General features: G+C 49.2%; 3 protein-coding genes across 3 annotated transcripts; all 3 read right to left on the reverse strand.

Annotated features, from left to right (window-relative positions):
• Positions 1–322: 322 nt before the first annotated feature.
• Positions 323–4,055, reverse strand: KLK7 (kallikrein related peptidase 7). The gene is made up of 5 exons (XM_034986499.1): positions 3,983–4,055; positions 3,368–3,521; positions 3,005–3,252; positions 2,664–2,800; positions 323–478 (listed from the first exon to the last, which is right to left on the reverse strand). Exons 1-5 carry the CDS (start codon positions 4,053–4,055, stop codon positions 323–325), a joined length of 768 nt encoding a protein of 255 aa, XP_034842390.1.
• An 8,670-nt stretch (positions 4,056–12,725) lies between these two features.
• On the reverse strand, positions 12,726–18,219 carry KLK8 (kallikrein related peptidase 8). Its single transcript, XM_034986500.1, is given in 6 exon segments — positions 12,726–13,069; positions 14,272–14,405; positions 16,918–17,177; positions 17,334–17,493; positions 18,002–18,079; positions 18,216–18,219. Coding segments are annotated over 6 exon segments (792 nt in total). The 3' UTR covers positions 12,726–12,913.
• A 1,746-nt stretch (positions 18,220–19,965) lies between these two features.
• KLK9 (kallikrein related peptidase 9) lies at positions 19,966–25,801 on the reverse strand. The gene is made up of 5 exons (XM_034987108.1): positions 25,653–25,801; positions 25,326–25,482; positions 22,241–22,506; positions 20,880–21,016; positions 19,966–20,289 (listed from the first exon to the last, which is right to left on the reverse strand). The coding sequence occupies exons 1-5, from the start codon at positions 25,762–25,764 to the stop codon at positions 20,137–20,139; spliced, it is 825 nt and encodes a 274-aa protein (XP_034842999.1). The 5' UTR covers positions 25,765–25,801; the 3' UTR covers positions 19,966–20,136.
• Between the last annotated feature and the right edge of the window lie 996 nt (positions 25,802–26,797).

The following is a 26,797-nucleotide window of genomic DNA, read 5'->3' on the forward strand; positions in this document are numbered from 1 at the left end:
GAATCACAGGGTCAACGACCTGGTAAGTAAGGGTCTCAATCCACCATGCCAAACTGCCTTCCATAAAAATGGCATGATTTACAATTCCACAGGCTGAGAGTGCTGGTCTCACTGTGTCTTTACCAGCACTGAGGTTTTTGTGTTTCATGCTGGTTTTAGGTCTTTGCTAACTTGATTGGTTTACATATGTGGTGTATTGTTGAGGTTTTAATACGTCTTTGAGGAAAGGTAAAGTCAAATATGACTACAGTTCATCACGTCCTTATTTCTCTGAATTTCTTGTTGAGGGCGTATGGATGGAGAGATGGGAAGTATGCAGAGATTAGCAATTCTTTCTCATGGTCTCATTTATCCATTTGACGTACTTGCAGACTTGGGTGTAGACACCTGGGTCATTGGGTTGGCCACAAGGGAAAGTTCCCCAGGACACCAGGCCTTGCAGGGTACCTTTGCACATCAGTGGTCCCCCTGAGTCACCCTGGAGAAGAAAGAGCAGATAAGCTTCCGTTTCCGAGCAACCACCACTCACTGGACGTGTCCACGTCTGCAATTATCAAGTCTTTGTCCTGTCACACCGAAGACTTCTACCCTGGCCAATGGGAGAGACTCATGGTCTCTGGGCACCAATAGGAGAACAGGAGTTAGTGTTGTCATGGCGAGAACAAACCAGTTCTCTGAAGACATTGGCTTGAGTCCCGGCCAATGGGACCAATCACTGGGAAGGGGGTGGAGCTTCCAGGGGGTCGGAGCCCCATTTACTTTCCACCTTTAGGGACTCTGCGCCAAGCCAGAGGGAGAAGGAGCATTATCTCCAGAACATGTCCCCCTTGAGCATGAAAGGGGGACAAGGTGGCCCTGGAAAGCAGGGGCAGGACAGGTGACATAATTCAAAAACCACAGTGCAAAATGAATATGCGGCCCCTTTTTTCAAAAATTATTAAGAGATTCAAGACAGCAACAGAAGTGCATTAAATCACTTGTGTGGGACTCTCTGAGTATGAAGCCCTGTGCCACTGCACAGCTTGCATATTCATGAAGCCAGCCCTCACTAGGGAGAAAGGGGACCCCTGCCGCCCATTCTCTAGGACATACATCCCTGTCCATCCCCCTCATCTCTAACACACACCACCCCACCTCCCCTGAAAGCTGAGGGTGCAGATGTGAGCAAAGAGAGTGGGGTACTGAAAGAAGGGTGGAGTGGAGAAGGCAGGAGGAGGAGGGAGATGGAGAAGCAGAAATGTAGGCGGTGGGGAAGGAGCAGAGATGGACACAGGTGGAGACGGGATCAGAGAGAGAGAGAGAGAGAGAGAGAGAGAGAGAGAGAGAGAGAGAGGGAGGGAGAGAGATCCCACACAGAGGAAGACAATGTCATTCAGATACAGAGAGGAGTTTAAAAGGATGAGGAAGGGCGGGGCGCCTGGGTGGTTCAGTCGGTTAAGCGACTGCCTTCGGCTTGGGTCATGATCCCAGGGTCCTGGGATCAAGCCCCGCATCGGGCTCCCTGCTCCGCGGGAAGCCTGCTTCTCCCTCTCCCGCTCCCCCTGCCTGTGTTCCTGCTCTCGCTGTGACTCTCTGACAAATAAATAAATAAAATCTTAAAAAAAAAAAAAAAAAAGATGAGAAAGGGGGAACAAAGAGGAGGGGGAGAGATAGTTCTTTCCCTAAAACCAGGACTGGGATGAGGTGGAGGAGACAGCTCCTGCAACAAAGTCTCAATAATTGCAATAAATAATATTTCAATGCAATGCTTGAAAAAAAAATCAAATTCAGTATGAAAAAGTCCATGATGAGCACAGTACCCCAACCTTAGATAAAGACAGCGTCAGTATAGTGCTGGGTTGCACCATTACTGTAGCCCGAAGCAAATGAACGATTCAGTAAGACTGATGGCTCTTTATCCAAAATTCTGATATATTGTTCATCATGGGCTTTTTGCATGGATTTTAATTTTTTTTTTTTTAAAGATTTTATTTGGGGCGCCTGGGTGGCTCAGTTGGTTAAGCGACTGCCTTCGGCTCAGGTCATGATCCTGGAGTCCCGGGATCGAGTCCCGCATCGGGGTCCCTGCTCGGCGGGGGGTCTGCTTCCCCCTCTGCCCTCTCCCTCTCAGGCTCTCTCTCTCTCTCAAATAAATAAATAAAATCTAAAAAAAAAAAAGATTTTATTTATTTATTTGAGACAGAGAATGAGATAGAGCATGAGAGGGTCAGAGGGAGAAGCAGACTCCCTGCCGAGCAGGGAGCCCGATGCGGGACTCGATCCCGGGACTCCAGGATCATGACCTGAGCCGAAGGCAGTCGCTTAACCGACTGAGCCACCCAGGCGCCCCATGCATGGATTTTAATTTTTAAAAATGTTGCATTAGTAGAATATGATTTATCCTGGCAACCACTTGAAGTGTGGGCTGGAAGCCAGGGCCTTACTCATCTGCCTGTCCCAACCCCATCTTTTCCACCGCCATTCTGCCCCATCCCAGGGCCATGCCAGCCTCCTGGGCTCCCACTACTGCCCCAGACAGAGAGCAGGGTAGAGAGAGCTAGGAAAACAGGCCTTGGGGTGGGGTGGGGGTACAAGGGAAATGCTCAGCACCAAGGTCAGGTGCACAGATTTCTGGACGGAAGGAAAGACAGGGGATCCAGGGCTGGGGATGGGTGGACTCTCACATTGCAGGCGTTGGTCTTGGAGTTGGGGATGCCAGCACACAGCATGGATTCTCCCAGTAGGTCCTTGTAAATCTTCTTGCAATCCTGGGAGGAGATGAGCTTGACATCCGTGCACATGAGCTCTGATGGAAAGGTCACTGGTGGGGAGAGGGGAGGTCAGTCAGAGGCCTGGGCCTGCGGCCCCCTGAGTGCTAATGGAGAGAGGAAGAGCCTTGGACCCTGAAGGAAGAGGGGACTGGAGGCTCAACACTCAAGTCATGAAATGGGGCCTGACTCCTGGTCTCCAGGGTCTGAGGGATGAGTTGGGAGCCAGGGCCCTTGGGTCCCGGAGGCAGCCTCACCATCAGGGCTGGTGGTGGTGCCCCAGCCAGAAACGGTGCATGTGGTCCCAGGGGGTTCACAGCGGGAGGGCAGCTTGACTTTCCTCACACTCGATGATAGCCTGGCTCGTCTACTTAGCTTCACAAGCATGAGGTCATTAACGTGGGTCTGAGTGGAGTACCCAGGGTGGCGGAATGACCTTGTGGCCCGGATCTTCTGAGCTCTGTTATCACCCAGCTGATGACTGCCCATGTGCACGTTGTATTCACTGGGAGAATAGAGTGACATTCAGAGAGAAACACTATGATTGGGAGAAGGGACAGGGACCTCGAGGGAGGGGGACAGAGACCCCGAGAGAGGGCTGCAGTGTCCCTGCCACGTACTTCATCATGCAGTGGGCAGCAGTGAGCACCCACTGTTCATTGAGCAGGACACCTCCACAGTGGAGCTGATTGCCTCTGAGCAGGGCCACCTGCCAGGGTTGGGAGCCTTTTGTACATGGGACTCCATCAATAATCTTCTCCCCACTCTTGTCACCTTGGGTTGGATAGAGACAAGGAAGAAAACATGGGTAGCATGCATTAAGGGGGCTGAAGAAACAGCCGATGGATCTGGAGAGAAAGATGGAAAGAAACAGAGAGGCATGAGAAATGCAGAGGCAGAAAGAGGGAACAGTACAGAGAAAGCGGACGTGGAGATGGAGAGAGACAGAGGGAGCCTGCTCATAAACCCAGGAGGAACATCTTGTCTGGAGGCAACCACAGAAGCTGATGGGAGCAACACTGAGTGCAGGAGATGGCCCGGAGGGCACAGAGACCCCAGGAGTCAGAAGGAAGCAGGAAGAAAGGGGACAGGAGGTAGAAGAGTCTTGTCTTCCATAGGAGGAAGCTGTAGCAGGGAGAGGGTTCTGACCCAGGAAATCCTTGGAAAGGGGGGGGGGCAGCAGGGACAATGGGAGGCCCCAGGGGTGAGGTCAGACCTCCCAGTCCAGCCCTCACCTTCTTGGCCAGCAGATCCCAGGACTAAGGTCAGTAGTAGGATCTGCAGGGGCAAGAGAAGGGATCCTGCCATGGTGGCCTCTCTCAGCCTCTCCGGGGGCTGCCAGGCAAAGCAAGGGTCTCTTTTGCGGGGGGGCTAGGAAGGACAAAGAGTTTCAGGTAGCAGGAGTCCAAGTCCAGCCCCTCCTACATCAGGCCTAGAAGTCCAAATCCCCAGTTCTTCCCCTACTCAGACCCAGGAGGCCAGGCCTCCAGACCTCCCTTCCCCCTGGGGACTCAGGAATCTCAGCAATCTGTCCCATCCCTCCTCATCCGCAAGTCTAGATCTTCAGTTCTTTTTCCCCTAACTGACACCAAATTCCAGACCTCCAGTCCCTCATCTCTCACAACCAGGATTCCAGCCACCCCCCTCCCCTTAGAAGCAGGAGCCAGCTATCCAGCCAGCTTCATCCCCCACCCCAAATGAGGCCCCTTCTCACCGCCCGAGGGTCCGATGTGATCTCGGCTCCAGCCTCAGTTGGGAGCCAAGCGTGTCCAGCCCTGTGCAGGGCGGCCCTCTTATACCATCCCCGTCCCCACGCCCGCCCCAGCGGCCTGGGGTGCAGGCGGAGCCGGCTCTGAGACGCCCCCATCCTGCGTTCGCAGTTATCTCGAAGCCCTGAGGCAGCGAAAGCAATTGGCCGCACTCAGTTCTTTCTCCACCCTCCTTCTCCAGGCCAGGGTCGGGCGGTACCCAGCTAGTTGGCCCCGCCCATTCGGGCCCTCTGTCCTGGGGGCTGCTACAGATGAGACCTGGTGTTGGCTCTGAGGGGGGCCTCAGGAGGAGGAGCAAGGAACTGCAGAGCTCAGGGAATGTCCTCCTCTGGGGCCATTTTCTTGTCCTCATTCCCTCTCAGGGGTGGCCTACACCCTGTACCCTAATTCAGACCAGCCCGTCGGCATTTGTCCAGGCTGGATCCCAATGGTGTCTTTGAGCCTGAACCCACTCCCAGCCCTGATATAGGGATATGAATTAAAAAGAGAGTGCTTTCCCTAATCCCACCCTACTAAATGTTCACAATGGTCAATTTAGTCTGTGTTCTCGTATTATACACAGATTGCTGTCGTATTGTGTATTTATAACAAAGAACTCCATACTTAAGTATTACGTAATAGAACTTTTTTTCTCTGTAAAATAACTTGAACAATTTTTCTTCTTAGTGTATTTAGATAATTTCCTCTTCCTTCCTAAGGATTGCCTAGTATCCCATTCTATGGTTGAAACATGATTACGTAATGTGTTTCAATTTCGTGTATTTTGGGTAATTTTCATTATAAAAATGCTGGAATGAACTTCTTTGTACCTTTGTCTTTGCCCCTGTGTTTGTTCAAATATTCATGGAGCATCTACTCTGCCAGAAATTCTTCTGCTCCTGGGGCCACAGCAAGCAGTCAACAAAGCAGATAAAAATTCCTTCACAGAGGCTCTCCTACCGTGGAGACCATGAATACAAAAATAAGTACATAAAATATATCGTTTGTTAGGTGGTGGGAAGTGCCATGGAGAAAAATATAAGTGGGAAAAGGGATAGCGAGTTATTGGTTCTCTCCACTCTCAGAGATCCCTGGGGTGATTAATATTTGGAATGATGATTGGAAAGACTCCATGTGAAGGTAACATTTGAGCAAAATCTTGAAGGAGGTAGTGAATGGATCCATGTAACTACTTGTGGGTACTGAGTTCCAGGCAGAGCAAACAGGCAGGTGAATTAGGCAAGGGGTGTGACTAGAATGTTCTAACAGGGAAGACATTTTTGAGTGGAGCTGAATGAGTAAGGGAGACAACGCAGGCCACGAGATCAGAGACAAAACAGGACTCAAATGACATAGAGTCTTGAAGACCAATGTAGGACTTCAGCTTTCACTTTGAGTAAGATGGGACGTTGTCTGATTATTAGTTGAAGGCAAATTCCTAAAAATGGAATTGACCCCAACTTCTAAATCAGATCTCCAAAATGTAATTGGTTCCTTAGCTATCCCAAATCTTATCTCAGTGCTGATCCAAACCCAATTCTACCTCCGTTCCATAATCTGACCCATAATAGGGGCTATTGTTTGCTCCTTCTGCCTTTCTATGAACACCCTAATCTTGCTTGGATAATCTTTTGTCCTTATCATGATGATAAGTTTTACTGCACCAAACACGAAACCCATATTCTGCTTGCCAGTGACTGGTTTAGAAATAGACATGAGAGACAATAAGGCGCGAGAGGAAGATCCCTGGGGCACTTCTGGAAAAGACTGTTTTGTTTACAAGAGACATCTGAAGAGTTCTCTTTTCTTCTGCCAGATGATGCCCCTGATGTAAATTATGGAACTGTGGCAGCCCTCCAGGAACTATGGAGCAAAGTGGCTGGCAGATCAAGCCGAAACAGTGAAGGTTGCCAAACGGAGAGATGGAGATAATTGGGGTCTTTGGTGAGGTCTCTGAGCTAGTGAATTACCCAACTATGGTGGCTATTCATCCTATGACTTCTTTGGATTTCCTATCTGATTCGGAGTATTTGGTTCCTAGAGCCAAAATCTTCCTTGCTAAGACCACAGGAGTTAAATTCAAATCTGATCCTAAACCATGAATCCAAACCCAATTCTAACTTAAATCTGTATCTTGAAGCTACAGTAATCAACAAACCACTCCCACCTCCAATCCAACTAGAGAACTACTCCCCCAGTTCCCCACCCACACTGTCTTTCAGATCCAATCCTTTATACACTTAAGAAATACATATTGAGCACCAGCTGTATACCAGGCTGGGCTAGATGCTGAGGATACAATGGTGTGCAAACCCAGAGTCCCTTCTCTAAAGGAGCTGACAGTCTAGGGTAAAAGAAAGATAAATAATTCATAAACAAATGTAAAATTACAAGCATCATGTGTGCTCTTGAGGAAAGGCACAAGGTATTAGAAAAACACTTCCTAGGGACTTGGACCCAGGAATTGACAATAGGCTGAGAGTTGAAAGAGCAATAAACATTAACTAGAACAAAATGGGAGCAGACTAGAGAGTATATCATTTAGAGGAAATAGCATGTATAAAGGTCCTGAAATGGGAGTTATGGTTGGAGTTCAGAGACTGAGGGTTGACTGGAACCCAGACGATGAAGAACATATGTCATGGCAAGTTTGACTTTATCCTGTGGATGATGGTGAACCACTTGGACTCTAGTCAGAAAAGTGACATAACAAGATTTGTAACTGCAAAATGTCACTCTACCTGCTATATGGAGGATGGATTTTAAGGGGATTTGGACCCATAAGAAGACCATTGCTATAGTCCAGATGAGAGATGACGGTGACTTAGATAAGGCTATTTAGGAGGTGGAGATGGCAGTAGGTGGATGGATCCAATATGTGCTTAGGAAAGAGAATCAACAGGCCTTGGAGATGGATTAAATGTAGGATGTGGTGAGGGAGTCAGATGTTAAGACTTCAAGGTCTCTTGCTCAATGGATGGTGGTGCCATTCATTGAGAAGCCCTGTTCAGATATGATCAAGTGCTTGTGAGAGGGTGAGAAAGATCTCAGTCTCTGGCTTCAAGCATAATTCTAACTCCAATCTTTACTGTGACACAGTTCTCAACACCAATCATGACACAAGCCCAAGTCTTAACCTGAAACCTCAACTCCTACCCAAACCTAACCCTCAACTCTGCTTTATCCTTATCCAATTCTAACTTATACCTCAACTTGGAATCTAGTTCCTGACCAAGTCCCTGATTCCAAATGTCAGCTCGAGCTACAACTCACACCTCAACCAACCTTAAACTTTGACCCAAAACCTGAATCCCTAAACATAAACCAAACTCAATCTTGACCCAAAACTGAATATCACTATAGCCTCAGTCCCAAGCCTGACCCATGCACAACTCAAACTATAGTGTCCATCCGAGACTATAGTAATATTCCGGAAGCCCACACTGACATCCCTATTAACTCATCCCCAACTCACCCCAATCCTAACACTCTGACTCCAGTTCCAGCTCTATCTCTTTTCCAACCCAATTTCTACCTGAAATTTCATATTCACTTCCGTGTCCGACTCTTTCCCCATCCCATCTTCATTTTCCTAACTCCACACACCACCTTGACCCTTTATTTCACACAAACTCTGAAATAAAGTCTACCAACAGACACCATACTAACATTGACCCCATACTGACTAAATTCAAGCTAAATCCCCAAACGTTCTGAGACACGCTTACTCCCATCAAATCCAAAATGAGACCCCCAAACTCAGACTACTGATCCCACCAATTCCACAGGAGGACCCTGGCCTTGAGGGGTATCAACCTTCCTGACTTGGGCTCCCCAGTCAAGTAGAGGTAGACCCCAGTCCACTTGACTTCATATCCCCATGAGTCAGTAATCTGTATCTTTCCCTCTCAGCTTCCTAAGGAGAGGAATTTTAGCAAGACTTCCAATTTATCTACTGCCCAAATCTCTATCCCTGGATTCTCTCTTCATCCCCCTGCCTCATCAGCATTCTGTCAGAAAGAGGAAGGGAGCTACACTCCTCTGGAGCCCTGTTGTCCATTCTTACAAACCCAGAACATCTCCTCTGCTGTGCTCTGCATATCTGTCTTTCTGTGTTCTTAATTATTTAATCTGATTTTGTTGCTAAACATGTCTTCATGAGCAGAAGGAACGAATCGGTGTTCATTGGTGTTTTCTTTAACACCCAGCCCAGACCAGGGAACATAGGAGGTACTTAAATAAATACTAGTTTGCAAACCACTGTCATCCATGGATTTGCCAACCCTAGACTCAGTCTTTCCTTGATCCCTGCGCCAGTCAACCATGGGGTGTGAGCAAAAGAACTTGGTCTCACAAGTCAGACCAAACCAGGTGTGAATCCTAATTGCTTGATTTCAGGTAAGTGACTTAATTTTTCTAAGCTTCACTTTGCCCCTCTTTAAGTGGGGAGTGGGGCACCTGGGTGGCTCAGTTGGTTGGGTGTCTGCCTTTGGCTCAGGTCATGATCTTGGGGTCCTGGGGGCAAGCCCTGAGTCAGGCTCCCTGCTCAGTGGGGAGTCTGCTTCTTCCTCTCCCTCTGACACTCCCCCCCCCCACTCATGCTCTCTCTCTCTCTAATAAATAAAATCTTAAAAAAAATAAAGTGAGGGAGAGAAAAATTTACTTCTCAAGGTAAATGGGAGGATAAAATAAAATTATGAAAAGAAAGTGGATGTACACATAGCATACACTGAGTTAGTATTAGCTCCCTTACCCCGTCATCCAGAATGGAGCAGCTTCCATTTCTTGTACACCTGCTTGGTGATGTGTCAGACATTTCTCAGAACTCATCTCTATTCCTCACATGGGTCCAAGTGAGGACTGTCTTCCCCACTATATAGATGAGAAAATGGAGTTTTAAGAGAGGTGAGATCCCTTGATCAAAGTCATATAGCTGAGGAGTCAGAAGAGGCAGAATTCAAATGCTGAGGATTGCCCATGGTATCACAGCTGTACAGACCCACACCCTGAGAAGAAAATTTTCCAGGGACACTGTCACACCCCCTTGAAGTCTCATACGGCTCAGAATGGACTTGGAACCCTATGGGCCTATTAATGATGCCTACCCTCACATTGGTGAGACTTCAAACCCCAGCCCTCCTGTGCCCTTTGTATTTAGTACCAGCACTTGTTCTGAAGTCCCACACAGATACCCAGCCTCATACTTCCCTCACCCTCAAACTTGTGTCCTGAACCACCTTCAGCTCATGATCACACCTGAGAACTGGCGTCTGGTTATCCTGTCAGCTGTGCCTTGCCCTGAGGGATCCTGGACACTGTGACCCTGGAACCTCCTGACTCAACCCCTTGGGTTCTGAAGGCCCATTGTTTCTGACTTCCTGGATTCCCTTCCCTCTTCTTTCAAGAACAGCTTCCCACTTCTTCTGGGAAGCTGCTCTTTCATTTCGCATAGTTCTGGTGAAAATGTCGATCATAGTACTCCAATCCCTCCCATCTGCCCACCCAACCACTGGGATTGATGCATGACCCAGGCCAAGCCAACAAGAGCATTGCCTCCTCCCTGACAACAAAGATTGATCCAAGGGGTGGGTCAGTTCAAACTGAACCAATCAGAGTTCTTCCCTGGGAGTAATATCAAGATGCCAGGAGAATGGAGATCTTTGTTTCTGCTTTGTTTGCTTAATTGGATAGGTCAGTAGCTGCTATGTTCCCTCCATCTGATAAAGCCTGTCTACAGAGGCTAGAATGAGATCCACAGAAGAAGGAAAGAGACAAGCAGAATGAGAAACAACTCACACACACCAAAAAGAAAATTAAAGGCAGAGAGAAGTAGGCAGAGTGACAGAAAGTGTCACAGAGAGAGAGAGAGAGCAAGAGCACGTGTGAGAGAGCTGATTGGCTTAAGTCACCATTTCAAGTACTTGAGACTCTGGTACCCATGTCACATCCTGACATCATGAACCATCCCCATAACCTTCCTAAGCACCTAAGCCAACCATCCCCTCTTGCATATAAGCCAGTTCTAACTGGGGCTCTGACATTGCTATCCAAAAGCTCCCTGACTAAGTAGATCCTTCCAGCTTTTGTCCATGCCTGGTGTTTTGATTTCCTCCCAGATTCCACAGTCCACGATCCTATTCCTGAATTTCTGGTTGACCTTGGACCAGTCTCTTCCCCCCTTGACCTCAGCCATGCCCCTCCTTAATACTATAAATCAATTTTCAAGTGTTGTTTTTTTTTTTCCCCCATTGGGGACATTTAAATACCACCTGGATACTGGGTGATATTAAGGAATTATTACTAACTCTGTAAAGCCTTGATAATGTAAGGTGTTTATGTTTTAAAATAATCTATATTTTAGAGCTGGAGTTGGCAAACTTTTCTCAAAAAAGAGCCAAAGAGTGTATATTTTAGGCTTTGCAGACCATGAGATAAAATTGAGGATATTAGGGGCACCTGGGTGGTTCAGTCGTTAAGCGTCTGCCTTCGGCTCAGGTCATGATCCCAGGGTCCTGGGATCGAGCCCCGCATCAGGCTCCCTGCTTGGCGGGAGGCCTGCTTCTCCCTCTGTCACTCCCCCTGCTTGTGTTCCCTCTCTCGCTGTGTCTTTCTCTGTCAAATAAATAAATAAAATCTTTAAAAAAAATTGAGGATATTATATAAGTACTTACAACGAGAGAAAACTGGAAAATAAATTTCCAATTTTAATTGATGAAATCCAAAATACAGTAATAATCATTTGTTACCAATTTTTGTCATACAGGTCTATTAATGAGCAGAATGGAACTATTTTTGGGGGATAACATCTTGCTTAATTAGAGTTCAAAATTAACGCTCCCTGTCATCAAATCGAATAGTAAAAGCTATTTTTAGCTCTTGGGATTTGGCCCATTGGCTTTAGTTTGCCATACCCTTTTTTAGAAACATATGACAAAATATTTAAGAACAATAGGATGGTCACCATTAGTTTCAAAATACTCCAGCATTAGGGAAGTGTGTAGTATAGGTAAAAGGATTGGTTTTGATTAAGTTGGATGGTGGTATACGCGGGTTCCCATACTATTTTATGTATGTTTGAAATTGTTCATAATAAAAATTCTAAAACAATTCTTTAGACCAAGATGACCCTTGAGTATCACCTCCAAAAATGCATCCCCAGTTCCAGGAGTTTACTATCAAGCATGAAAGTCTTCATCAAGATGTTTGGTATTCTGGAGACTTTCACGGAGGACAGAGGTTGATGCATGAGAGGCCTCTTGGACACCCACACCACTTGTGGAGAACTGTCCCCCCCCACAGCCCAGGATGGAGAGACACCTCCTGTCACGTGACTCTAAATAGCCACTGATTGGCTGGGACTGGTTACCTGAACAGAATGCAGTCAAACCATTGGCCATTCAGTAACCTATCATGTGGCCGGCTGAAGGAGGAAAGTTGACCTGGACCAATTGGATTCTCTTGCATGAGAATATAATCTGGGAAATCCTGGGACAGTGAAGCTGTTGGTGGTAGGTGAAAGTGAAGTTCAGAGGTTGTGAAGTAAGGAGAGAGATTGGAATAGCGCATGAGCGAGCCAACACTATGAAAATGCAGAGGCATGAAGGAGAGAAAGGCGTCAGAGAGTCAAATAAATGAGTTAGAAGGTTGGTAGCAAGAAAGGATTGAAACAGGTGAAGAGAGATGAGATAGAGGGGAGCCAGTGCCCATCCTGTTGCAATGTATTTATATCCTTACAGTAAGTACCCCCTCCACACACATCTTTCCCAAGACAACTTACATTAAGCCTCTGTTCTAATGAAAACTCCCCCAAATCTCTTTTTCTCCACACTTCAGTTTGGACACATGCAATGAAGTGACTTATTCCCTTCTACCACAGCAGAAAAGCTCTAAGCTGTGAGAAAGATTTCTGTTTCTCCTCAGGAAAAAGAATCTGTCGCTAAGAGTTTTGCAGGCTGTCAATGTTCTATTTCTTCATCTGGGTGTTGGTTCCATAGATGCATATTTAAGCTGCTCACGTATTTCCTGTACCCTGCTCTACATATTTTATAATGGGGGAGGGGAATTCTCCTCTCAAAGCTTAGAAACACTTTACCTGCTCAGAAAAACGAAACAGAAGTTCTTTCAAATCTCTTTTGCAGGCCAGCCCATTGGATATTTGGAAATCCTTGTGTGGCTTCTCCCCTGAAATTAACCTCCCATTCCTCCAAGCCCTTCTAGAAAAAGGGGATCACTCCAGGCAGTGGTGATAGCCAAGAGTGGCCATGGGGATCCTGGTCTCTATAGACCTCCCATCAAGCCTCTCAGCAAGGCGCAGACCCCCATCCTTCCATCCCTCCCCACAGGGCCAAAGCACAGACAGGCAAGGAGCCAGGATGAGTTGTGAGTTTTATTGAAGAGCGTCCAAAGCTTGTCCTAGCATCAAACCCTGCTGCCTATGGTCTTCTTGATCCAGTCCAAGTAGCGGCAAATGTTGGTGTAGACACCAGGTCTCTCGGGCCGCCCACAGGGGTCCGATCCCCAGGATGTGATGCCCTGGAGAACACCACCACACACCAGTGGACCCCCGGAATCTTCCTGGATGGGGAGAGTAGAATACTTTCACCTAAGATGCCCTGCTGTACCCAGAAGTTGGTACTAGTCCTGTAGCATGATTGGTTCCCTCTAGCCAATAGGGATAAGAGCATTGTACCCTGGGGCCAGTGGTAAGAAAGAAGGGTGGGGCTACGTGTATAAGGACACAGACCAGATGTCCTAGGGCAATGGGGGAAATCCTGACCAAGGAGGGAAGAGAATGGTGTCTCAAAGGTCTAATCCAGGAAGAAGACAGTGAGGATTCCATGGGGGAACTGAGCTGATGTCTCCATTCCCGATCAATGGTGAAAAGATCTTTGATTCCAGTTACCAAACATAGGAGGAAGGAGCAGAGTTCTTGTGGACACACACACACACACACACACACACACACGCGCGCGCGCACGCAAGGGACAAAGTCTTTTGGGAAGAGATCATGTCTCTATGGAACCAAAACCATTCAGAGAGATTAGATTTCAAGGGACGACACTGATGGAAATGACTTCATTCCTGGCCAATGGGGAAGAAAGCATTGAAGCATTGTCTTCAAGGACCAATCATTAGTAAAGGGGGTGAAGCTTCCATGAGGGGGGCAAACCTGGGGGAGCCCTGAGGCCCCAAATGCAGCCAATAAGAATGAGAGTGTTATACCTATGGCAAATCCCAAGATTTGTTATCTTGGGTATGGGGAGTTTGTCAAGGGACCATTAAAGTCAGTGGCACCATTCCCTACCCAGTTGGCAAGAGAGCATTGCTCCCCGAGGGACCAATCATAGGAGAAGGCAGCCGTGCTAAGGAACCCAGTCAGGTCCCAAAGAAAAGTGGCGGACTACCTAGTCAGTGGTAGAGTCAGCACAAAATCCCAAAACTATTGGTGAGGAAGGGAGCAGGGAGCTTGCATACCCTCTAGCCTCAGAGTCTTTTCCTCATGGACATCTCCTCTTACCCCCTTATCCCCTCCCCTCTCTGCACTCCATCCTGAAGACAAGGGTTCCCAGGAAAATGATAGTAACAATTCAATGTTCCTGAACCCTGTGCAGTGTGATCTGCAAATAGAGTGTGGTCTTCTCTGAGCCTGTTTCCCACTCTAGAGATAGGGGTCACCTCTCTGGGTACTAACTCTTTGAGGTCACCCTACTGCCAAGCCTCGAGCCTCTATTGGGGGTGAGGGACAAGGGAAGAAGGGAGTTTCAGAAGTAACTCACCTGGCATGAATCGGCCCCATTGCTGTCACCTGCACAAATCATAGCGTCTGTGATTTGCCCGCTGTAGACATCCTTACATTTCTTCTGGGGGAAGATTTCTACTTCTGCACAGTTGAGGGTGTCAGGAAAATTCTCTGAGGGGGCAGAGGTTGTAAGTTCCCAGAGAGAGCAACCATTTTCACCCTCAATCCCTGTCTGGATCTAATCTCCCTTCTGTACATCCATGGCTGCTCAAGAGAGTTTTCTGACACATTTCACAGGGCACATCACTTCTCACCACATTAAACAAAGCCATGGTCCCTGCTGTTTCCTTTCCAACATCTAGAGAAGGGATGTTGGGCTCTACCTTCTGTTTCTTGTCCACTAATTTTCAAATTAAGGATCAGGTGACTGGAAGACATGGAGGTGCCCCCTTATGACACCTCTGACCTTGTCTTTCCAATTTTCCCAACCCCAGACCATCAGGTCCCCAATTTCAGCTAAATGCTACTTTTTCCAAAAGTCATCTCATCCTAGAAGCCTTCCCTGACCTAGAGACATCACCCCTCCATCATTCTGTATCCTCTTACTCTCCATATTTCATTATAGCACTTAACCCTGCCTAATAATTCATTTTATATGTATTTGTTTATCATCTATTTTCCCCACCTAGCATGCAACTCCATAGGATAGAAATTTCACACAGTAAAGCAGTTGGGGCATACCAGATGCTCACAAATAAATGTTGAATTAATGACTAAAAGTGGAATTAATCATGTAATGTACACCACAGGGAATATAGTCAATAATATTGTTACAACTTTGTATGGTGACAGATGGTAATTAGACTTATTGTGGTGATCAGTTTGCAGTGTATACAAATGTCCAGTCATTGTATTTACACACAAAACTAATAGAATGTTGTGGCCAACTATACTTCAATAAAAAAAGAAAGAAAATGGAATTAATCTTTCTTATTAAACTTTGAGCAATTGACTTGAGGGGGAAAAACTTCTATCTGGGACCTCTATGTTCCAGAAACTGTATACTTCACAATCTCATTGATTGTGAAAAGTCTGAACTCACAATAGCTTTTTGAAAGAGGTTTATGGGGACACCTGGGTGGCTCAGTCACTTAAGCATCTGACTTTTTGGTTTTGGCTCAGGTCACGGTCACAGGGCATGGAATAGAGCCCCACATTGCGCTCTGAGCTGAGTGTAGAGCCTGCTTGAGATTCTCTCTCTCCCTCTCCCTCTGCCTCTCCCCCTGCTCTCTCAAATAAATAGATAAACCTTAAAAAAAAAAAAAGGGATATATTCATTTGTTCCATGCCTTCATTCAACAAATATTTATCAAGCACCTACTGTGTACCAGGTACCATCCTGAGCACTGGGAACATACAATGAAGAAAAAAGATTTAACCTGAGCCCTTATGGAGCTTAAAAATCTATTATCTATTACCTAAAATCTATTATCTAATCTTAAAAATCCATCATTTTGCAGATGAGAAAAATGAGGCAAGAGATGGGAAGGGGCTTGCCCAGAGGAAAGAACAGAGCCATGGTTTGAACTGACCTGACTGATTCATGAGCAGGTGGGTTTCCACAGCATCCCATTGTCCCCTTAGAAGGAGTCAGACAGGCAGGGATCTGAATCCTGTCTTTGCTTGGAAAATCCTGGATTTTCTGGTGAATCACATGCCTCTCTGAGCTGAGTCTCAATTCTCTCACTGTGAAGTAGGGTAAGGGTTGCCTGGACTCTGAAGTCCCAAAAGGAGGACTTCAACGGAGGTCCAGACTTTGGGTCCAGAGTGAGGAGGGAGCTGGAGACCTAGACAGTGAGTCTTGGGAGAGGAAGGGACTGGATTCCTGGGTGTGAAGGAAGAGAGTCTCTGGTGCCAGGAATCATGGACTCAAAAGGGAGAAGATGCTTAGGAGCGTGTTCTCTTGGGCCACTGAGGAGCCCATATATCCCAAGTCTGTTAAGAAAATTATAGAAAATCCTGGGCAATGAAAGATTTCATAATGTGGTGCTCTGCATGGGACACCTGGGTGGCTCAGTCAGTTAAGGGTCTGCCTTCGGCTCAGGTCATGATCCCAGGGTCCTGAGATTGAGTCCCGAGTTGGGATCCCTGCTCAGTGAGGAGTCTCCTTCCCTCTCTCCCTCTGCTTCTCCCCCCTATGCTCTCTCTCTCAATCTCTCTCAAATAAATAAAATCTTAAAAACAAAACAAAACAAAACAAAACATGGTACTCTCCACCGTGAAGGAGGCATGCATTCTTTTTTTTTTTTTTTTTTTTTTTTTTTAAGCTGGGTGTGAAGCCCAAGTCGGGGCCTGAACTCAGGACCTTGAGATCAAGACCTGAACCAAGATCAAGACCTGAACTCAACCGATGGAGCCACCCAGGCGCCCCAAGGAGGCGTGCATTCTTTATCCACTCATTCACCCATCCATTTTTTGGAAACCTGGTTTAACAATCTGCTATTTTGCTTTCTTTCTCCCACCAGTCCTGTTAATATTATGGCCTTCCAGGTTTCCAACATGGGCCACCTGTGAATCTCAACCTCACAATCACTGTCCCTTCTCTATCTCCTTCTGGAGGCAAAGCTTTGCCAATGGCTTGAGGTCCACTGGGCCAGCCAGCTCCTCCTCTCCCTCCTACTACCTCAGGGGCTGGTGACGGTGCCCCAGCCCGAGATGGTGCACTTCTGGCCAACTTCAGGACAGCAATCCGCCAGGTTGATGGGCTTCACTTTGGGCCCCAGGGATGCCCGACCACATAGTCGGATGAGCATGAGATCATGGCTGTGGTCCTCATTGCTGCTGTTGTAGCAGGGGTGTGGGATGGACTGAGCCACAGCCATTTCTTGCTCTGAACGGTCCTTATTCTTCAGGCTGTGATCCCCCAGGCGTACTGTGTATTTCCTGTAATGGTGGAGAGTAATTTGGGACCCAGGCAGGAGTCTGGGAACCCAGTCCCCTCCTCCCTCAGCCCTCCTCTTTCAGAGGCTCAGTCTCCAGCTCTCTTCTTTCCCCCTTCCCCCAGGCCCCAGCCCACCTCTGCCCCAGGCATCCACTCACTGTTTTTTACAGTGGGCTGCTGTAAGGACCCCGTTGTCATCGATGAGGACACCCCCGCATAGCAGCTGGATGCCCTGGAACAAGGCTGTCTGCCAAGGCTGCGAATGGGCCTCACATTCCTGGCCGCCCACCACCTTGGACTCCTGTGCCCTCACGTGTCCTGCAGCAGGAGGGAGAGAGTTTGGATCGTCACCCCCTGGGGCAGCGCAGAGGCCAGGAAAACCCATTGTGGGTTCAAAATGACATATGGCACATTCTCTGCCTGCCTCCTCACATGTCCACACTGAGAATGTGAGGCCCCCAGCTTGCGCAGGCTGCCACACAGATGCCCACGTCCACTCATTGAAGCCCACGAGTCTCACCGAGTCACACACCCGAGCATGCGTCCACATGCTCCCACATGCGTCCACATGCCCTGTATACTGTGTGTATCTGCACCCCTCAGCAAGCAGCCCTGCCGGCTTGGTATACTCATGCAACATGCAGCATAAGCTGACACACTCCTACCCTCTGCTATGTGTGCATGCCTCCATCCACCCTCAGGAAAGCCCAAAGGAGTTCCCACATGTGATCGCATGTTTCACATCCCCCCCGCATGCTATCACAAGCGCCTACCACGGCATTCCCACCCACGGCATTCCCACAGGCTCCCACCAGGCCCCCCTCACCTGCCCAGGCTTCCAACAGCAAGAACAGGAACATCCAGGTCCAGACTGCAGCAGGTGAGAGATGTCCCGTGGCGGGGTCTGGGAGACGGAGAAGGCAGGGCTGAGAAATGAAGAGGGAGGAGCCCTGAATCCTAGGAGAAACTTGAAATAAGGAGGCAGAGCATCCAGAGCCATTCTTCTGGGTCCTGCTGGGGGGTGGGGTGGGCCTGGGGACCCATCTTCTTAGGTCTGAGGAAGAAGGGGGCAGACCCCAGATTTCTGAATCTGAGGAGAGGAGGTGGAGGCTGGATTCCTACATTCCCAGGAATGGGAGTGTTAGAGTCCCGGACTCCTGGATCTGAAGGAAGAGGGAACTTGGAGTTAAGATTCCTAAGTCTTGGGGAGGAGGGGGCCAGGGTCCAGATTCCTAAATTTTGAAGGAGGAAGGGGTCTGAGATTGGGGTCCTGGGCCCTGGGAGAGCAGGGGCCCCGGGGCCTGATGCCTGTGTCTGAGAACTTTGGCATCTCACGTTGCAGAATCCAGGGGGCGGGGTCACCGACTGATTCAGACCCCGAGGAAGAGGCCCCAATACTTCAGCTCTGTCTGCCTGATACTAGGTTCTGGAGGCTTTTAACTGGGAATTCCCGCCTCCCGCTCCGCCTCCTCCCGCTCTGGAGCCGACGGAGCATCAGGGAACTGGAACCCTGTGTATGAGTGAGGAGGGGCTGAGGGGCTGAAAGGGAAACCTGGGGGCGGGTGTGGGGGGGCGCTAGGATCTGGAACTCCTCAGGCTTGGAAGAGAAGGACGTCAGTGCTGTGACTTCTGGGGCCAGACACCTGGACAACTGGCTCCGAGGGAGGAGGGGCTGGGGACCTGGACTCAGGGTCCAGGGAAGATAGGGATTGGGGGTCTGAACTCCTGAGTCTGAGGAAGGAGGGAGCTGGAGCCCGGAATCCTGGGTCTGAGAGAGGAGGGGGCTGGGGGCCTGAACTCTGGGTCTGGAGAAGAGGGCTGGGATTCCAGACTGTAGGTCTGAGGGAATAGGAACTGGGGGCCCACACCCCTGAATTGAGGGAAGGGAGATTGTGTCTGGACTCCTGGACCTGGGAGGGGAAGGAATGGGGTTCTGGACTCCTCTGAGTCTGACGGTGGAGGGCGCTGGGGACCCGAACTTTTGGGTCGGGGGCGGGGGGACTGGCCTGAAGTTTTAGTCTGAGGGAGAAGGGGGTTAGGGGCTGAATTCTTAAGTCTTTTTAGGAGTGACTTGGAGCCTGGGTTCTTGTGGGAGAAGGGGGCTGCTGCCACTAACTGGAAATGGACGAAAGATGAGTCTTCTGAGGGCGGATCGGGCTCCGCCCGCTGCCCCTGAGAGGTCCGGATCTGGGAAGGCAGGTTTGGGAGGCACCATGACCTGGTTTCCCCTGACTCTGGGGGCGACGGGACCAGCCCAAGCAGAGCCCAGCGGCCTTGCTGCAATAGGGCTGATGGAGACAGACTTTAGGTAGGACCTACCGGGGGGGGTTAAGGGGGAATTGCTGTACGGTGGCCGTTCCCTGTCTGCCCACCACCGCCCACGCTTTGCCCTTCCTTCATCCCACAACGCAGGCAGACGGACGGCGCGGCTCCGCGCGTTTATTGTCTAATCATCCATTGAATCTGAATGAATGGAGACCCTCCCCCAACTTCTCGCAGTCGGGTCCCCCCGCCAGGATCCAAACGCCCAGGGGCGCGGGCACGAGGGGAGGAGCCCGACCCTGCACCGCCGGCTGGCAGGGGAAGCCACAGAGCACCTGACGTCACGGGGGCGGGCTCTCCCACGGAGGGGGCGGGGTTACAGGGGGCGGGGCCCGGAGGGGAATTCTCATTGGGCAAAGTTCCGAGGGCAGGCGCTGTCTGCTGGAGGTGCTGCTGGAGCCGAGCCCCGGGTGAAGCTGTTCCACGGTGATGCCCGCTCTGGTGATATCGCAGAGGCGGGGCTCCAGGGGCGGAGGCGTCTCCCCCCTGCTTTCCGACGGGGCGGGCCCTGAGCCTGAAGATCCAGAAGGTGTCTCGGGGTCGCTGGGGCCACGCGCCGAGATCTCTGAGGCCGGAGCCCTTCAGTTCCCCTCTGCCCTACGCCCACCCTCCGCTCTTGGTCGCCCAAGGCATGAGGGCTCAGTTGTCCTCCATGGTCTTTCGGATCCAGTCCACGTAGTGGCACACGCTGGTGTACACAGCAGGGCGCCGGGGTCTGGAGCAGGGCTCGGCACCCCCAGACACCACACCCGCCAGCGTCCCGTCGCAAACTAGGGGGCCCCCAGAGTCACCCTGTGCGCGGCAGAAGAGCAAAGAAACTGTTAAGCTGGTGTATTCATATTACACTGGCCACTTCCTCTAAGGAAGCACCCTGTTTCCTCTTCTCCCGACACCTTGGCGTCCAGGCAGCCAGTCCCTCCTCCCTCAGACCCAGGAATAAGCGCTCATAGCCCTCGCCTCACCCCTGCACTTAGCACTCTGGGATCCTAGTCCCCTCTTCCCCCAGGACTTAAAGTCTGTACTCCCAGTCCTCTCCTCCTTTAGGTTCTAGAGTCGGGGCTTCCAGTCAGACAGAGAGAGCATGAGAGGGGGAGGGTCGGAGGGAGAAGCAGACTCCCCGCTGAGCAGGGAGCCTGATGTGGGACTCAATCCCAGGACTCCAGGATCATGACCTGAGCCGAAGGCAGTCGCTTAACCAACTGAGCCACCCAGGCGCCCTCCAGTCCCCTTTAAATCCAGGAATCCTGGCCTTGGTCCCATCCTCTCCCAGGACGCAAGTGTCCCGGATCCCCAGGAATTCTGGGGCCCCCAACTCCCTAATTCCCTAGGACCCAGGAATCTGGCAAGATAGCCATTCCCCTCCTCCCCAGAGTAGGTCTCACCTGGCAGGAGCCCCGGCCCCCCTCCCAGAGGCCGGCACAGAGCATACTGTCTGAGATGTGGCCTGGATATGCCTGATGGCACAGTTTGTGATCCAGGATGCTGATGTTGGCACACTGTAGCGTGAGTGGGTACTGCACTGTTGGCAAAAGAGATGCCCCCATAGAGGATCAGCAGCTGGGCCTATCACATTCAGCAGCTCCTCCACCCAGACCCTTCCCTAAGGAGGACCCACAGAACCACAGCAGAAGACTCTCAAGGACAGAAACAAGAGACAGTGACAGAATCATAATGTGAAAGAGAAACAGATGTTTGAGGAGAGGGAGAGGGCCAAAGAGAGACAGACAGAGAAACAGAAAGATGCAGGGAGCCAAGAGCCAAGAAGAGATACATACATGACACCCAGAGAAAAATAGAGACCATGGCAGGAGATAGACTTCTTAAAGGGAAAGGAGATAGACCTCTTAAGACCTTCCTCTCAGAGGAAGCAATGAAGTAAAAGAAAAGAAAAAGAAACAGGCCCAGAGATGCCAAGGGAGAAGGCAGTGAGAAAGGGAGGAAACATTTATGGTCATTGACAGAGACAAAAACATAAGAGATACTAAACACAGACAGGGAGACACAGCATGTAGAATATAGATATGGATATAGATATGCATATATCCACGTATATAATCTAGGGGCACAGATTCAAATGGGCTTGACAGGTAAATTAGAAGTGGGAGGAGGGGACTATGCAGAAACAGCAACCAGTTGGAGGCACTGTAGAGGCCCAGAAAACCTGCATCTGGTCTGAAGGCCGTAACCTCCACTGATTCTGCCCAATGGTCACTATTTAGGGAATGTGGGTCCCGCGTTGTCAGCTCTTTGGATTTTCCCAGCAAATGCAGAAATTTGGCTTTTATGTAAAAATCTCTCAAGCTCAGACTATTTTTTCAAGGCATTTTGAAAACCAAGACTGATGTAGGAGTCTAAATGTGGCTAATGGGTTGCTGATTTGTGACTCTGAGAGATCTAGGCCTCATCTCAATTCCATGAAGTGTATATTTTCATATTTAAACATCTCTGAAATCAGGGCATGTCTTCCAGCAAATGGTGTCATGCAAGTATTCACGGGGATTTTTTTTCCCCTGTTCTTAGTGGTTGTAAATAATGATACATCTTGTAATTTATAGCATCTTAGATTTTTTCCTTATCTATCTATCTATCTATCTATCTATCTATCTATCTATCTATCATCTATCATCTATCTATCTATCATCATCTTTCTATCTAAGAGATGAAAAGGCAGAGACAGAGAAATAGGGGGAATTCAGACCCTCGGCATGAGACACAAGGGGTTGAGTTGTAGGCAAGGCTATACCCTTAGGACTGGACACGGCCCCCCAGCCTGAGATGAGGCACGGGGTGCCTGGGGAGACGCAGGTCTGGCTGAGGTTGAGGGGCTGCACAGCAGGTCCCAGGTGTGCCTTCCTGGGCAGACGGATCAGCATGATGTCATCATTGTGGTCATGAGCCCTGAGATCCTTATTGAACCCAGGGTGGGGGAAGAAGTTCGTGGCCCGGAACAGTTGCTCTGGGCCCTCCCATTGCCAGAGGTGGTGCTCCCCAAGGCGGACCCACAGATACCTGTTGAGACAGGCCTCAGAGGTCAAGCTGGGTGTCCACCAGGGTGATATGTGTTCCATAAGCCACACACTCTCTCGGCCCCCATCATTTCTGTATGACCCAGAGTGCTGTGTGATTTTAAGCAAGGCCCACGCCCTCTCTGGGCCCCAGCTTCTCACTCCATCTCTTTGTCTGCCTCTACCTTTGTAGCTCTCCCCTAAAAGCTCACACCCCTTCCTAGTCCCATACCAAGTAAACCACCTTCCATCCTGCCCCACCTGGAGCCTTCGTGGTGACCTGGGTCCCCTGGAACTGTGTAGGCACATGAGGGCTCCACCTACCACAGAACAACATCCCCACCTCCTGCCCCCACAGGTCTGGTGGCTTCTGTGGGGAGTGGCTCTGTGTATGTGTGTTGTGTGTTGTGTGTGTATGTGTGTTTGTGTGCATGGAAGGGGATAGGAAATGGAAAATCTCCAAGTTGGGGGTCATCCATGGCCTTAGGCTTTTCCTGTCAGCCATATACCCTTACCTTCAATGCATGTCTTCCTGAGGCCTGACCTCAAACTCTCAGTCCACTTGATCTGCTCTGGATCCCCTGCCCTGGACAGCTGGGGACTCTCTGGGGATGTACATGTCCATTCCTCGGCCTCTGACCTCTGACCTTAGGAACCAGGCTTATGACTGAGAATTCAGGATTTAATGAGTATGAGACATTATCTCTATCTCTGTCACCTCGTTGCCTGGGCTCTGTGTCTGGGAAACCAATCTCCCCCAACTTGTCCTCAAGCCTGAATCTTTTCTACCTCCATATCTCTGCCTCTCTCCCTAGTCTTTGGAGCTAAAATCGGAACATTCTTCTCCTAGCTTTAAGTACAGACCTGAGCTGAAAGAGGCCCTATCATGGAGCAATGCATGATGGGAAATTCCCAGACAGCATTCTGTACTTCATTCAGCATCTGTGCTTCATTCCTGGGGGGAAGAATATCGGAACAAGATGGGCTACCCCTTTCCAGAGGTAATATAGAAATTCTGGATTTCTGCATCAGGTAGATTCTAAGATTCCATTAGAATTCCAGAATCTTCTAACACCCTAGGAATCCACGATTCTAGAATTCTATGTTCTAGAATCTTATGAATCCAATATTCTAACATTCTAGATTTCTCTAGGCCAAAAGTCTGGGGTTTTAAAATTATCTGGATGAAATCAAGGCTTTAAAGAGCCTAGAATTCTAGTATTCTGGGACTATAAAATGGATTTAATCAATCTAGAATTCTATAATTCTTTTTTATATATTTTTAAAAGGTTTTATTCATTTATTTATTTGTCAGAGAGTGAGAGAGAGGGAGGGAGAGCACAAGCAGGTGGGGGAGCGGCAGGCAGAGGGAGAAGCAGGCTCCCTGCCGAGCAAGGAGACTGACACAGGACTCAACCCCAGGACCCCGGGATCATGAGCTGAGCCGAAGGCAGACGCTCAACCAACTGAGCCACCCAGACATTCCTAGAATTCTGTAATTCTATGATTTTAGAAATTTAAGAATCTAGGGTTCAAATAGTTTGAGACTCTAGAATTCTCTCAATTAAAACTTTGGGGATTTTAAGAATCTGGAATGATAGCATTCTAAGATGTTTAATTCACCAGATTCTAGACATCTAGAATTCTACTGATTCAAGATTCTAGAATCTGCAAGTCACAGTATTCTAGAATACTGTGAATCAAAGATTCTAGGACCATGAGCTTCTATTTTCAATGAACCTAGCTAGAATACTGAACCTAAGATTCTAGGGTTGTGCTATCCCATACAACTATTGAGCACTTGAAATGTGACTAGTCCAAATTGAGACATGTCATATGTGTAAAATGCACATCTGATTTCAAAAGTGTAGTATTAAAAAACTAAACTATATCATTCATAAGTATTTAAAAATGGATTGCACATTAAAATAATGGTTTGACCATGAGAGACTCTTGACTCCGGGGAAACAAACTGAGGGTTGTGGAAAGGAGGGGGTGGGGGGCATTAAGGAGGGCACGTGATCTCATAAGCACTGGGTGATATATGCAACTAATGAATCATTGAACACTACACCAAAGAAAACCTAATGTACTATATGTTGGCTAATTGAATTTAAATTTTTAAAATAATAAAAATAAAATAAAATAATGGTTTGAGTGTGTCAAATTAAATCTATTATTAAAATTAATGACCATCCTTTCTTTTTTACTACTGTAATATGTCTACTAGAAAATTTAAACTTGGGGTGCCTGGGTGGCTCACTCGGTCAAGTGTCTGCCTTCGGCTCAGGTCATGATCCCAGAATCCTGGGATCGAGTCCCACACCAGGCTGCTTGCTCAGGGGGGAGTCTGCTTCTCCCTCTGCCCCTCCCCCCACTCATACACACTCTCTCTCTCTCCCAAAGAAATAAAAATCTTGAAAAGAAAATTTAAACTTAACTATGTGGCTGGAGTTATATACCCACAGGGCAGGGCTGCTCTAGGCTCCTAAGATTCTACCAGTCTGAGTCTCAATTCTAGAATTCACCGAAACTAATGTAGAATCTCATGGATCTGAGATTTTAGGAGTCCATGACTCTGGATTTTTCTGGGTCAGAGTCGAGGTTTCTAAGAGTTTTGAATTTTAGACCCTAATAATTAGATTATTTGGGACTCTAGAATTTGGAGGGTCAACTCTAATTCTAAGAGTTGAGCTTTGGGGAACAGAAATGAAGGCTAAATCCTTCCAACCACAGCTCCCTCCCTCCTCTACTGAAGGCCCCTTGACCCCCTCACTTACCTCCAGCTCCCCGCCCCACCCCAGTGGTGCCCGGGTCACTCACGGCTTCTGGCAGTGGGCAGCTGTGAGCAGCCAGCGGTCACTGATGAGGGAAGCCCCGCAGAAGAGGTGGGTGAAGTAGAAGAGCCCAGCCTGCCAGGGCTGCGAGTTGGGGCGGCATTCCTCGGCCCCGATGGCTCTGGTGTCTGCCCAGCCATGCCCTGGGGTGGGATGGAGGCAGAGGGGTCAATGACAAGCACCGTGGGAGGGCTGGGGGAGACATGCTAGATGCCTAGCAGGAAGGAGCAGAAGCCTGGGAGGTCAAGGGCAAGCTGGCTGGCAGGGCTCCCGGGACCGTGGAGGGGCAGCGGATGGACGGCTGGAGCCTCACCTGCCAGGAGAGAAAGCAGAGCACAGACGAATCCCAGCCTCATGACCTCGGGGTGCCTGGGTCTTGAGCATGCATTCAGGCTTCTGTGCTTCTTGAAGGTAAGCCATGCCATCTCCTTCCTCCTCTCTGGGGCCGCCCCTGTGATTAATCTGGGTTGGGAAATGTCCCAGGGGGGAGGGGGAAGCCCTCAGGCCTTGACTGGGGGCCTTGGAAATGGAGGCAATACAGGGGGACCCCCCTCCTGAGCCAGATGAGCTGGTGGCCTGCTGAGCCAGGGCTGGGCTGAGTGGGGGAGGAGCCCTGGGATATGGAGTCCTCCTGGGATCTCCAGAGAGGGGAACCCTCATTCCCATGATCTCAGGATGCAGGACTTGGATACAGGATATTCTGTGGTCTGGAGGAGGAAGAGGGAGAGAAAAATGATCCCTAAGGCTGGGTCCTGAAGTGGAAGTGAGTTTATCTTGAATGAAGCTGTGGGGAGCTGGGGCCAGTGGCCCCGGCAGGCTGGAGGGATAGGCAGGAGGACCACCACACCCCACCCCCACCCCCACCCCAGAAAGCAGGTGAGGGTTGGGAAAAAGAACAGAGACTCAGTAGGAAGAAGGCAGGCCGGATGGGGCAAGGCAGGGAAAGAGAGAGAAAATTAAAAACGAGAGGGACAGGGATACAGAAGGATCCAGGGTGAGGGAAGGAGAGAAAGGGAGAGACAGACTGAGCAAGGCAGAGACCACAAGAAGCCACACATGTGTGTACCCCCTAAAGAGCCCTCCCTGCTCTGGGCATTTGGGCCCCATCCTGCAAGGACAAAGGCCTCTCCTAGAAGGTTGAGGAAATATGGGCCTAACTGGATTAACTCACTCTTTTCATAAACTACCCTACCCCCTTCTTCATAACCCTACCACCCAAGACCCACATGCCCAACCTGCCTGGAACTAAGCACTTTCCTTTTCTCTTAATATCACCAGATCTGGGCCAAGTCCTGAGAACATTGCCCTGTTTTTTCATCTCCTCCCTTCCATTGTCCTTCCTACCAGCCCATCCTACCTGCCTCTCTCCCCATCCTTCCTTCCTCTTCATCAGGTGGGCAGGTCCTGCAGGGCCAAGCCCACATCTGATTCATCTCTGTGTCCTCAGGATCACCCATT

This window comes from Mirounga leonina, unplaced genomic scaffold, assembly GCF_011800145.1.
Source record: "Mirounga leonina isolate KUSES-001 unplaced genomic scaffold, KU_Mleo_1.0 Mir_376, whole genome shotgun sequence".
NCBI classification, from domain to species: domain Eukaryota; kingdom Metazoa; phylum Chordata; class Mammalia; order Carnivora; family Phocidae; genus Mirounga; species Mirounga leonina.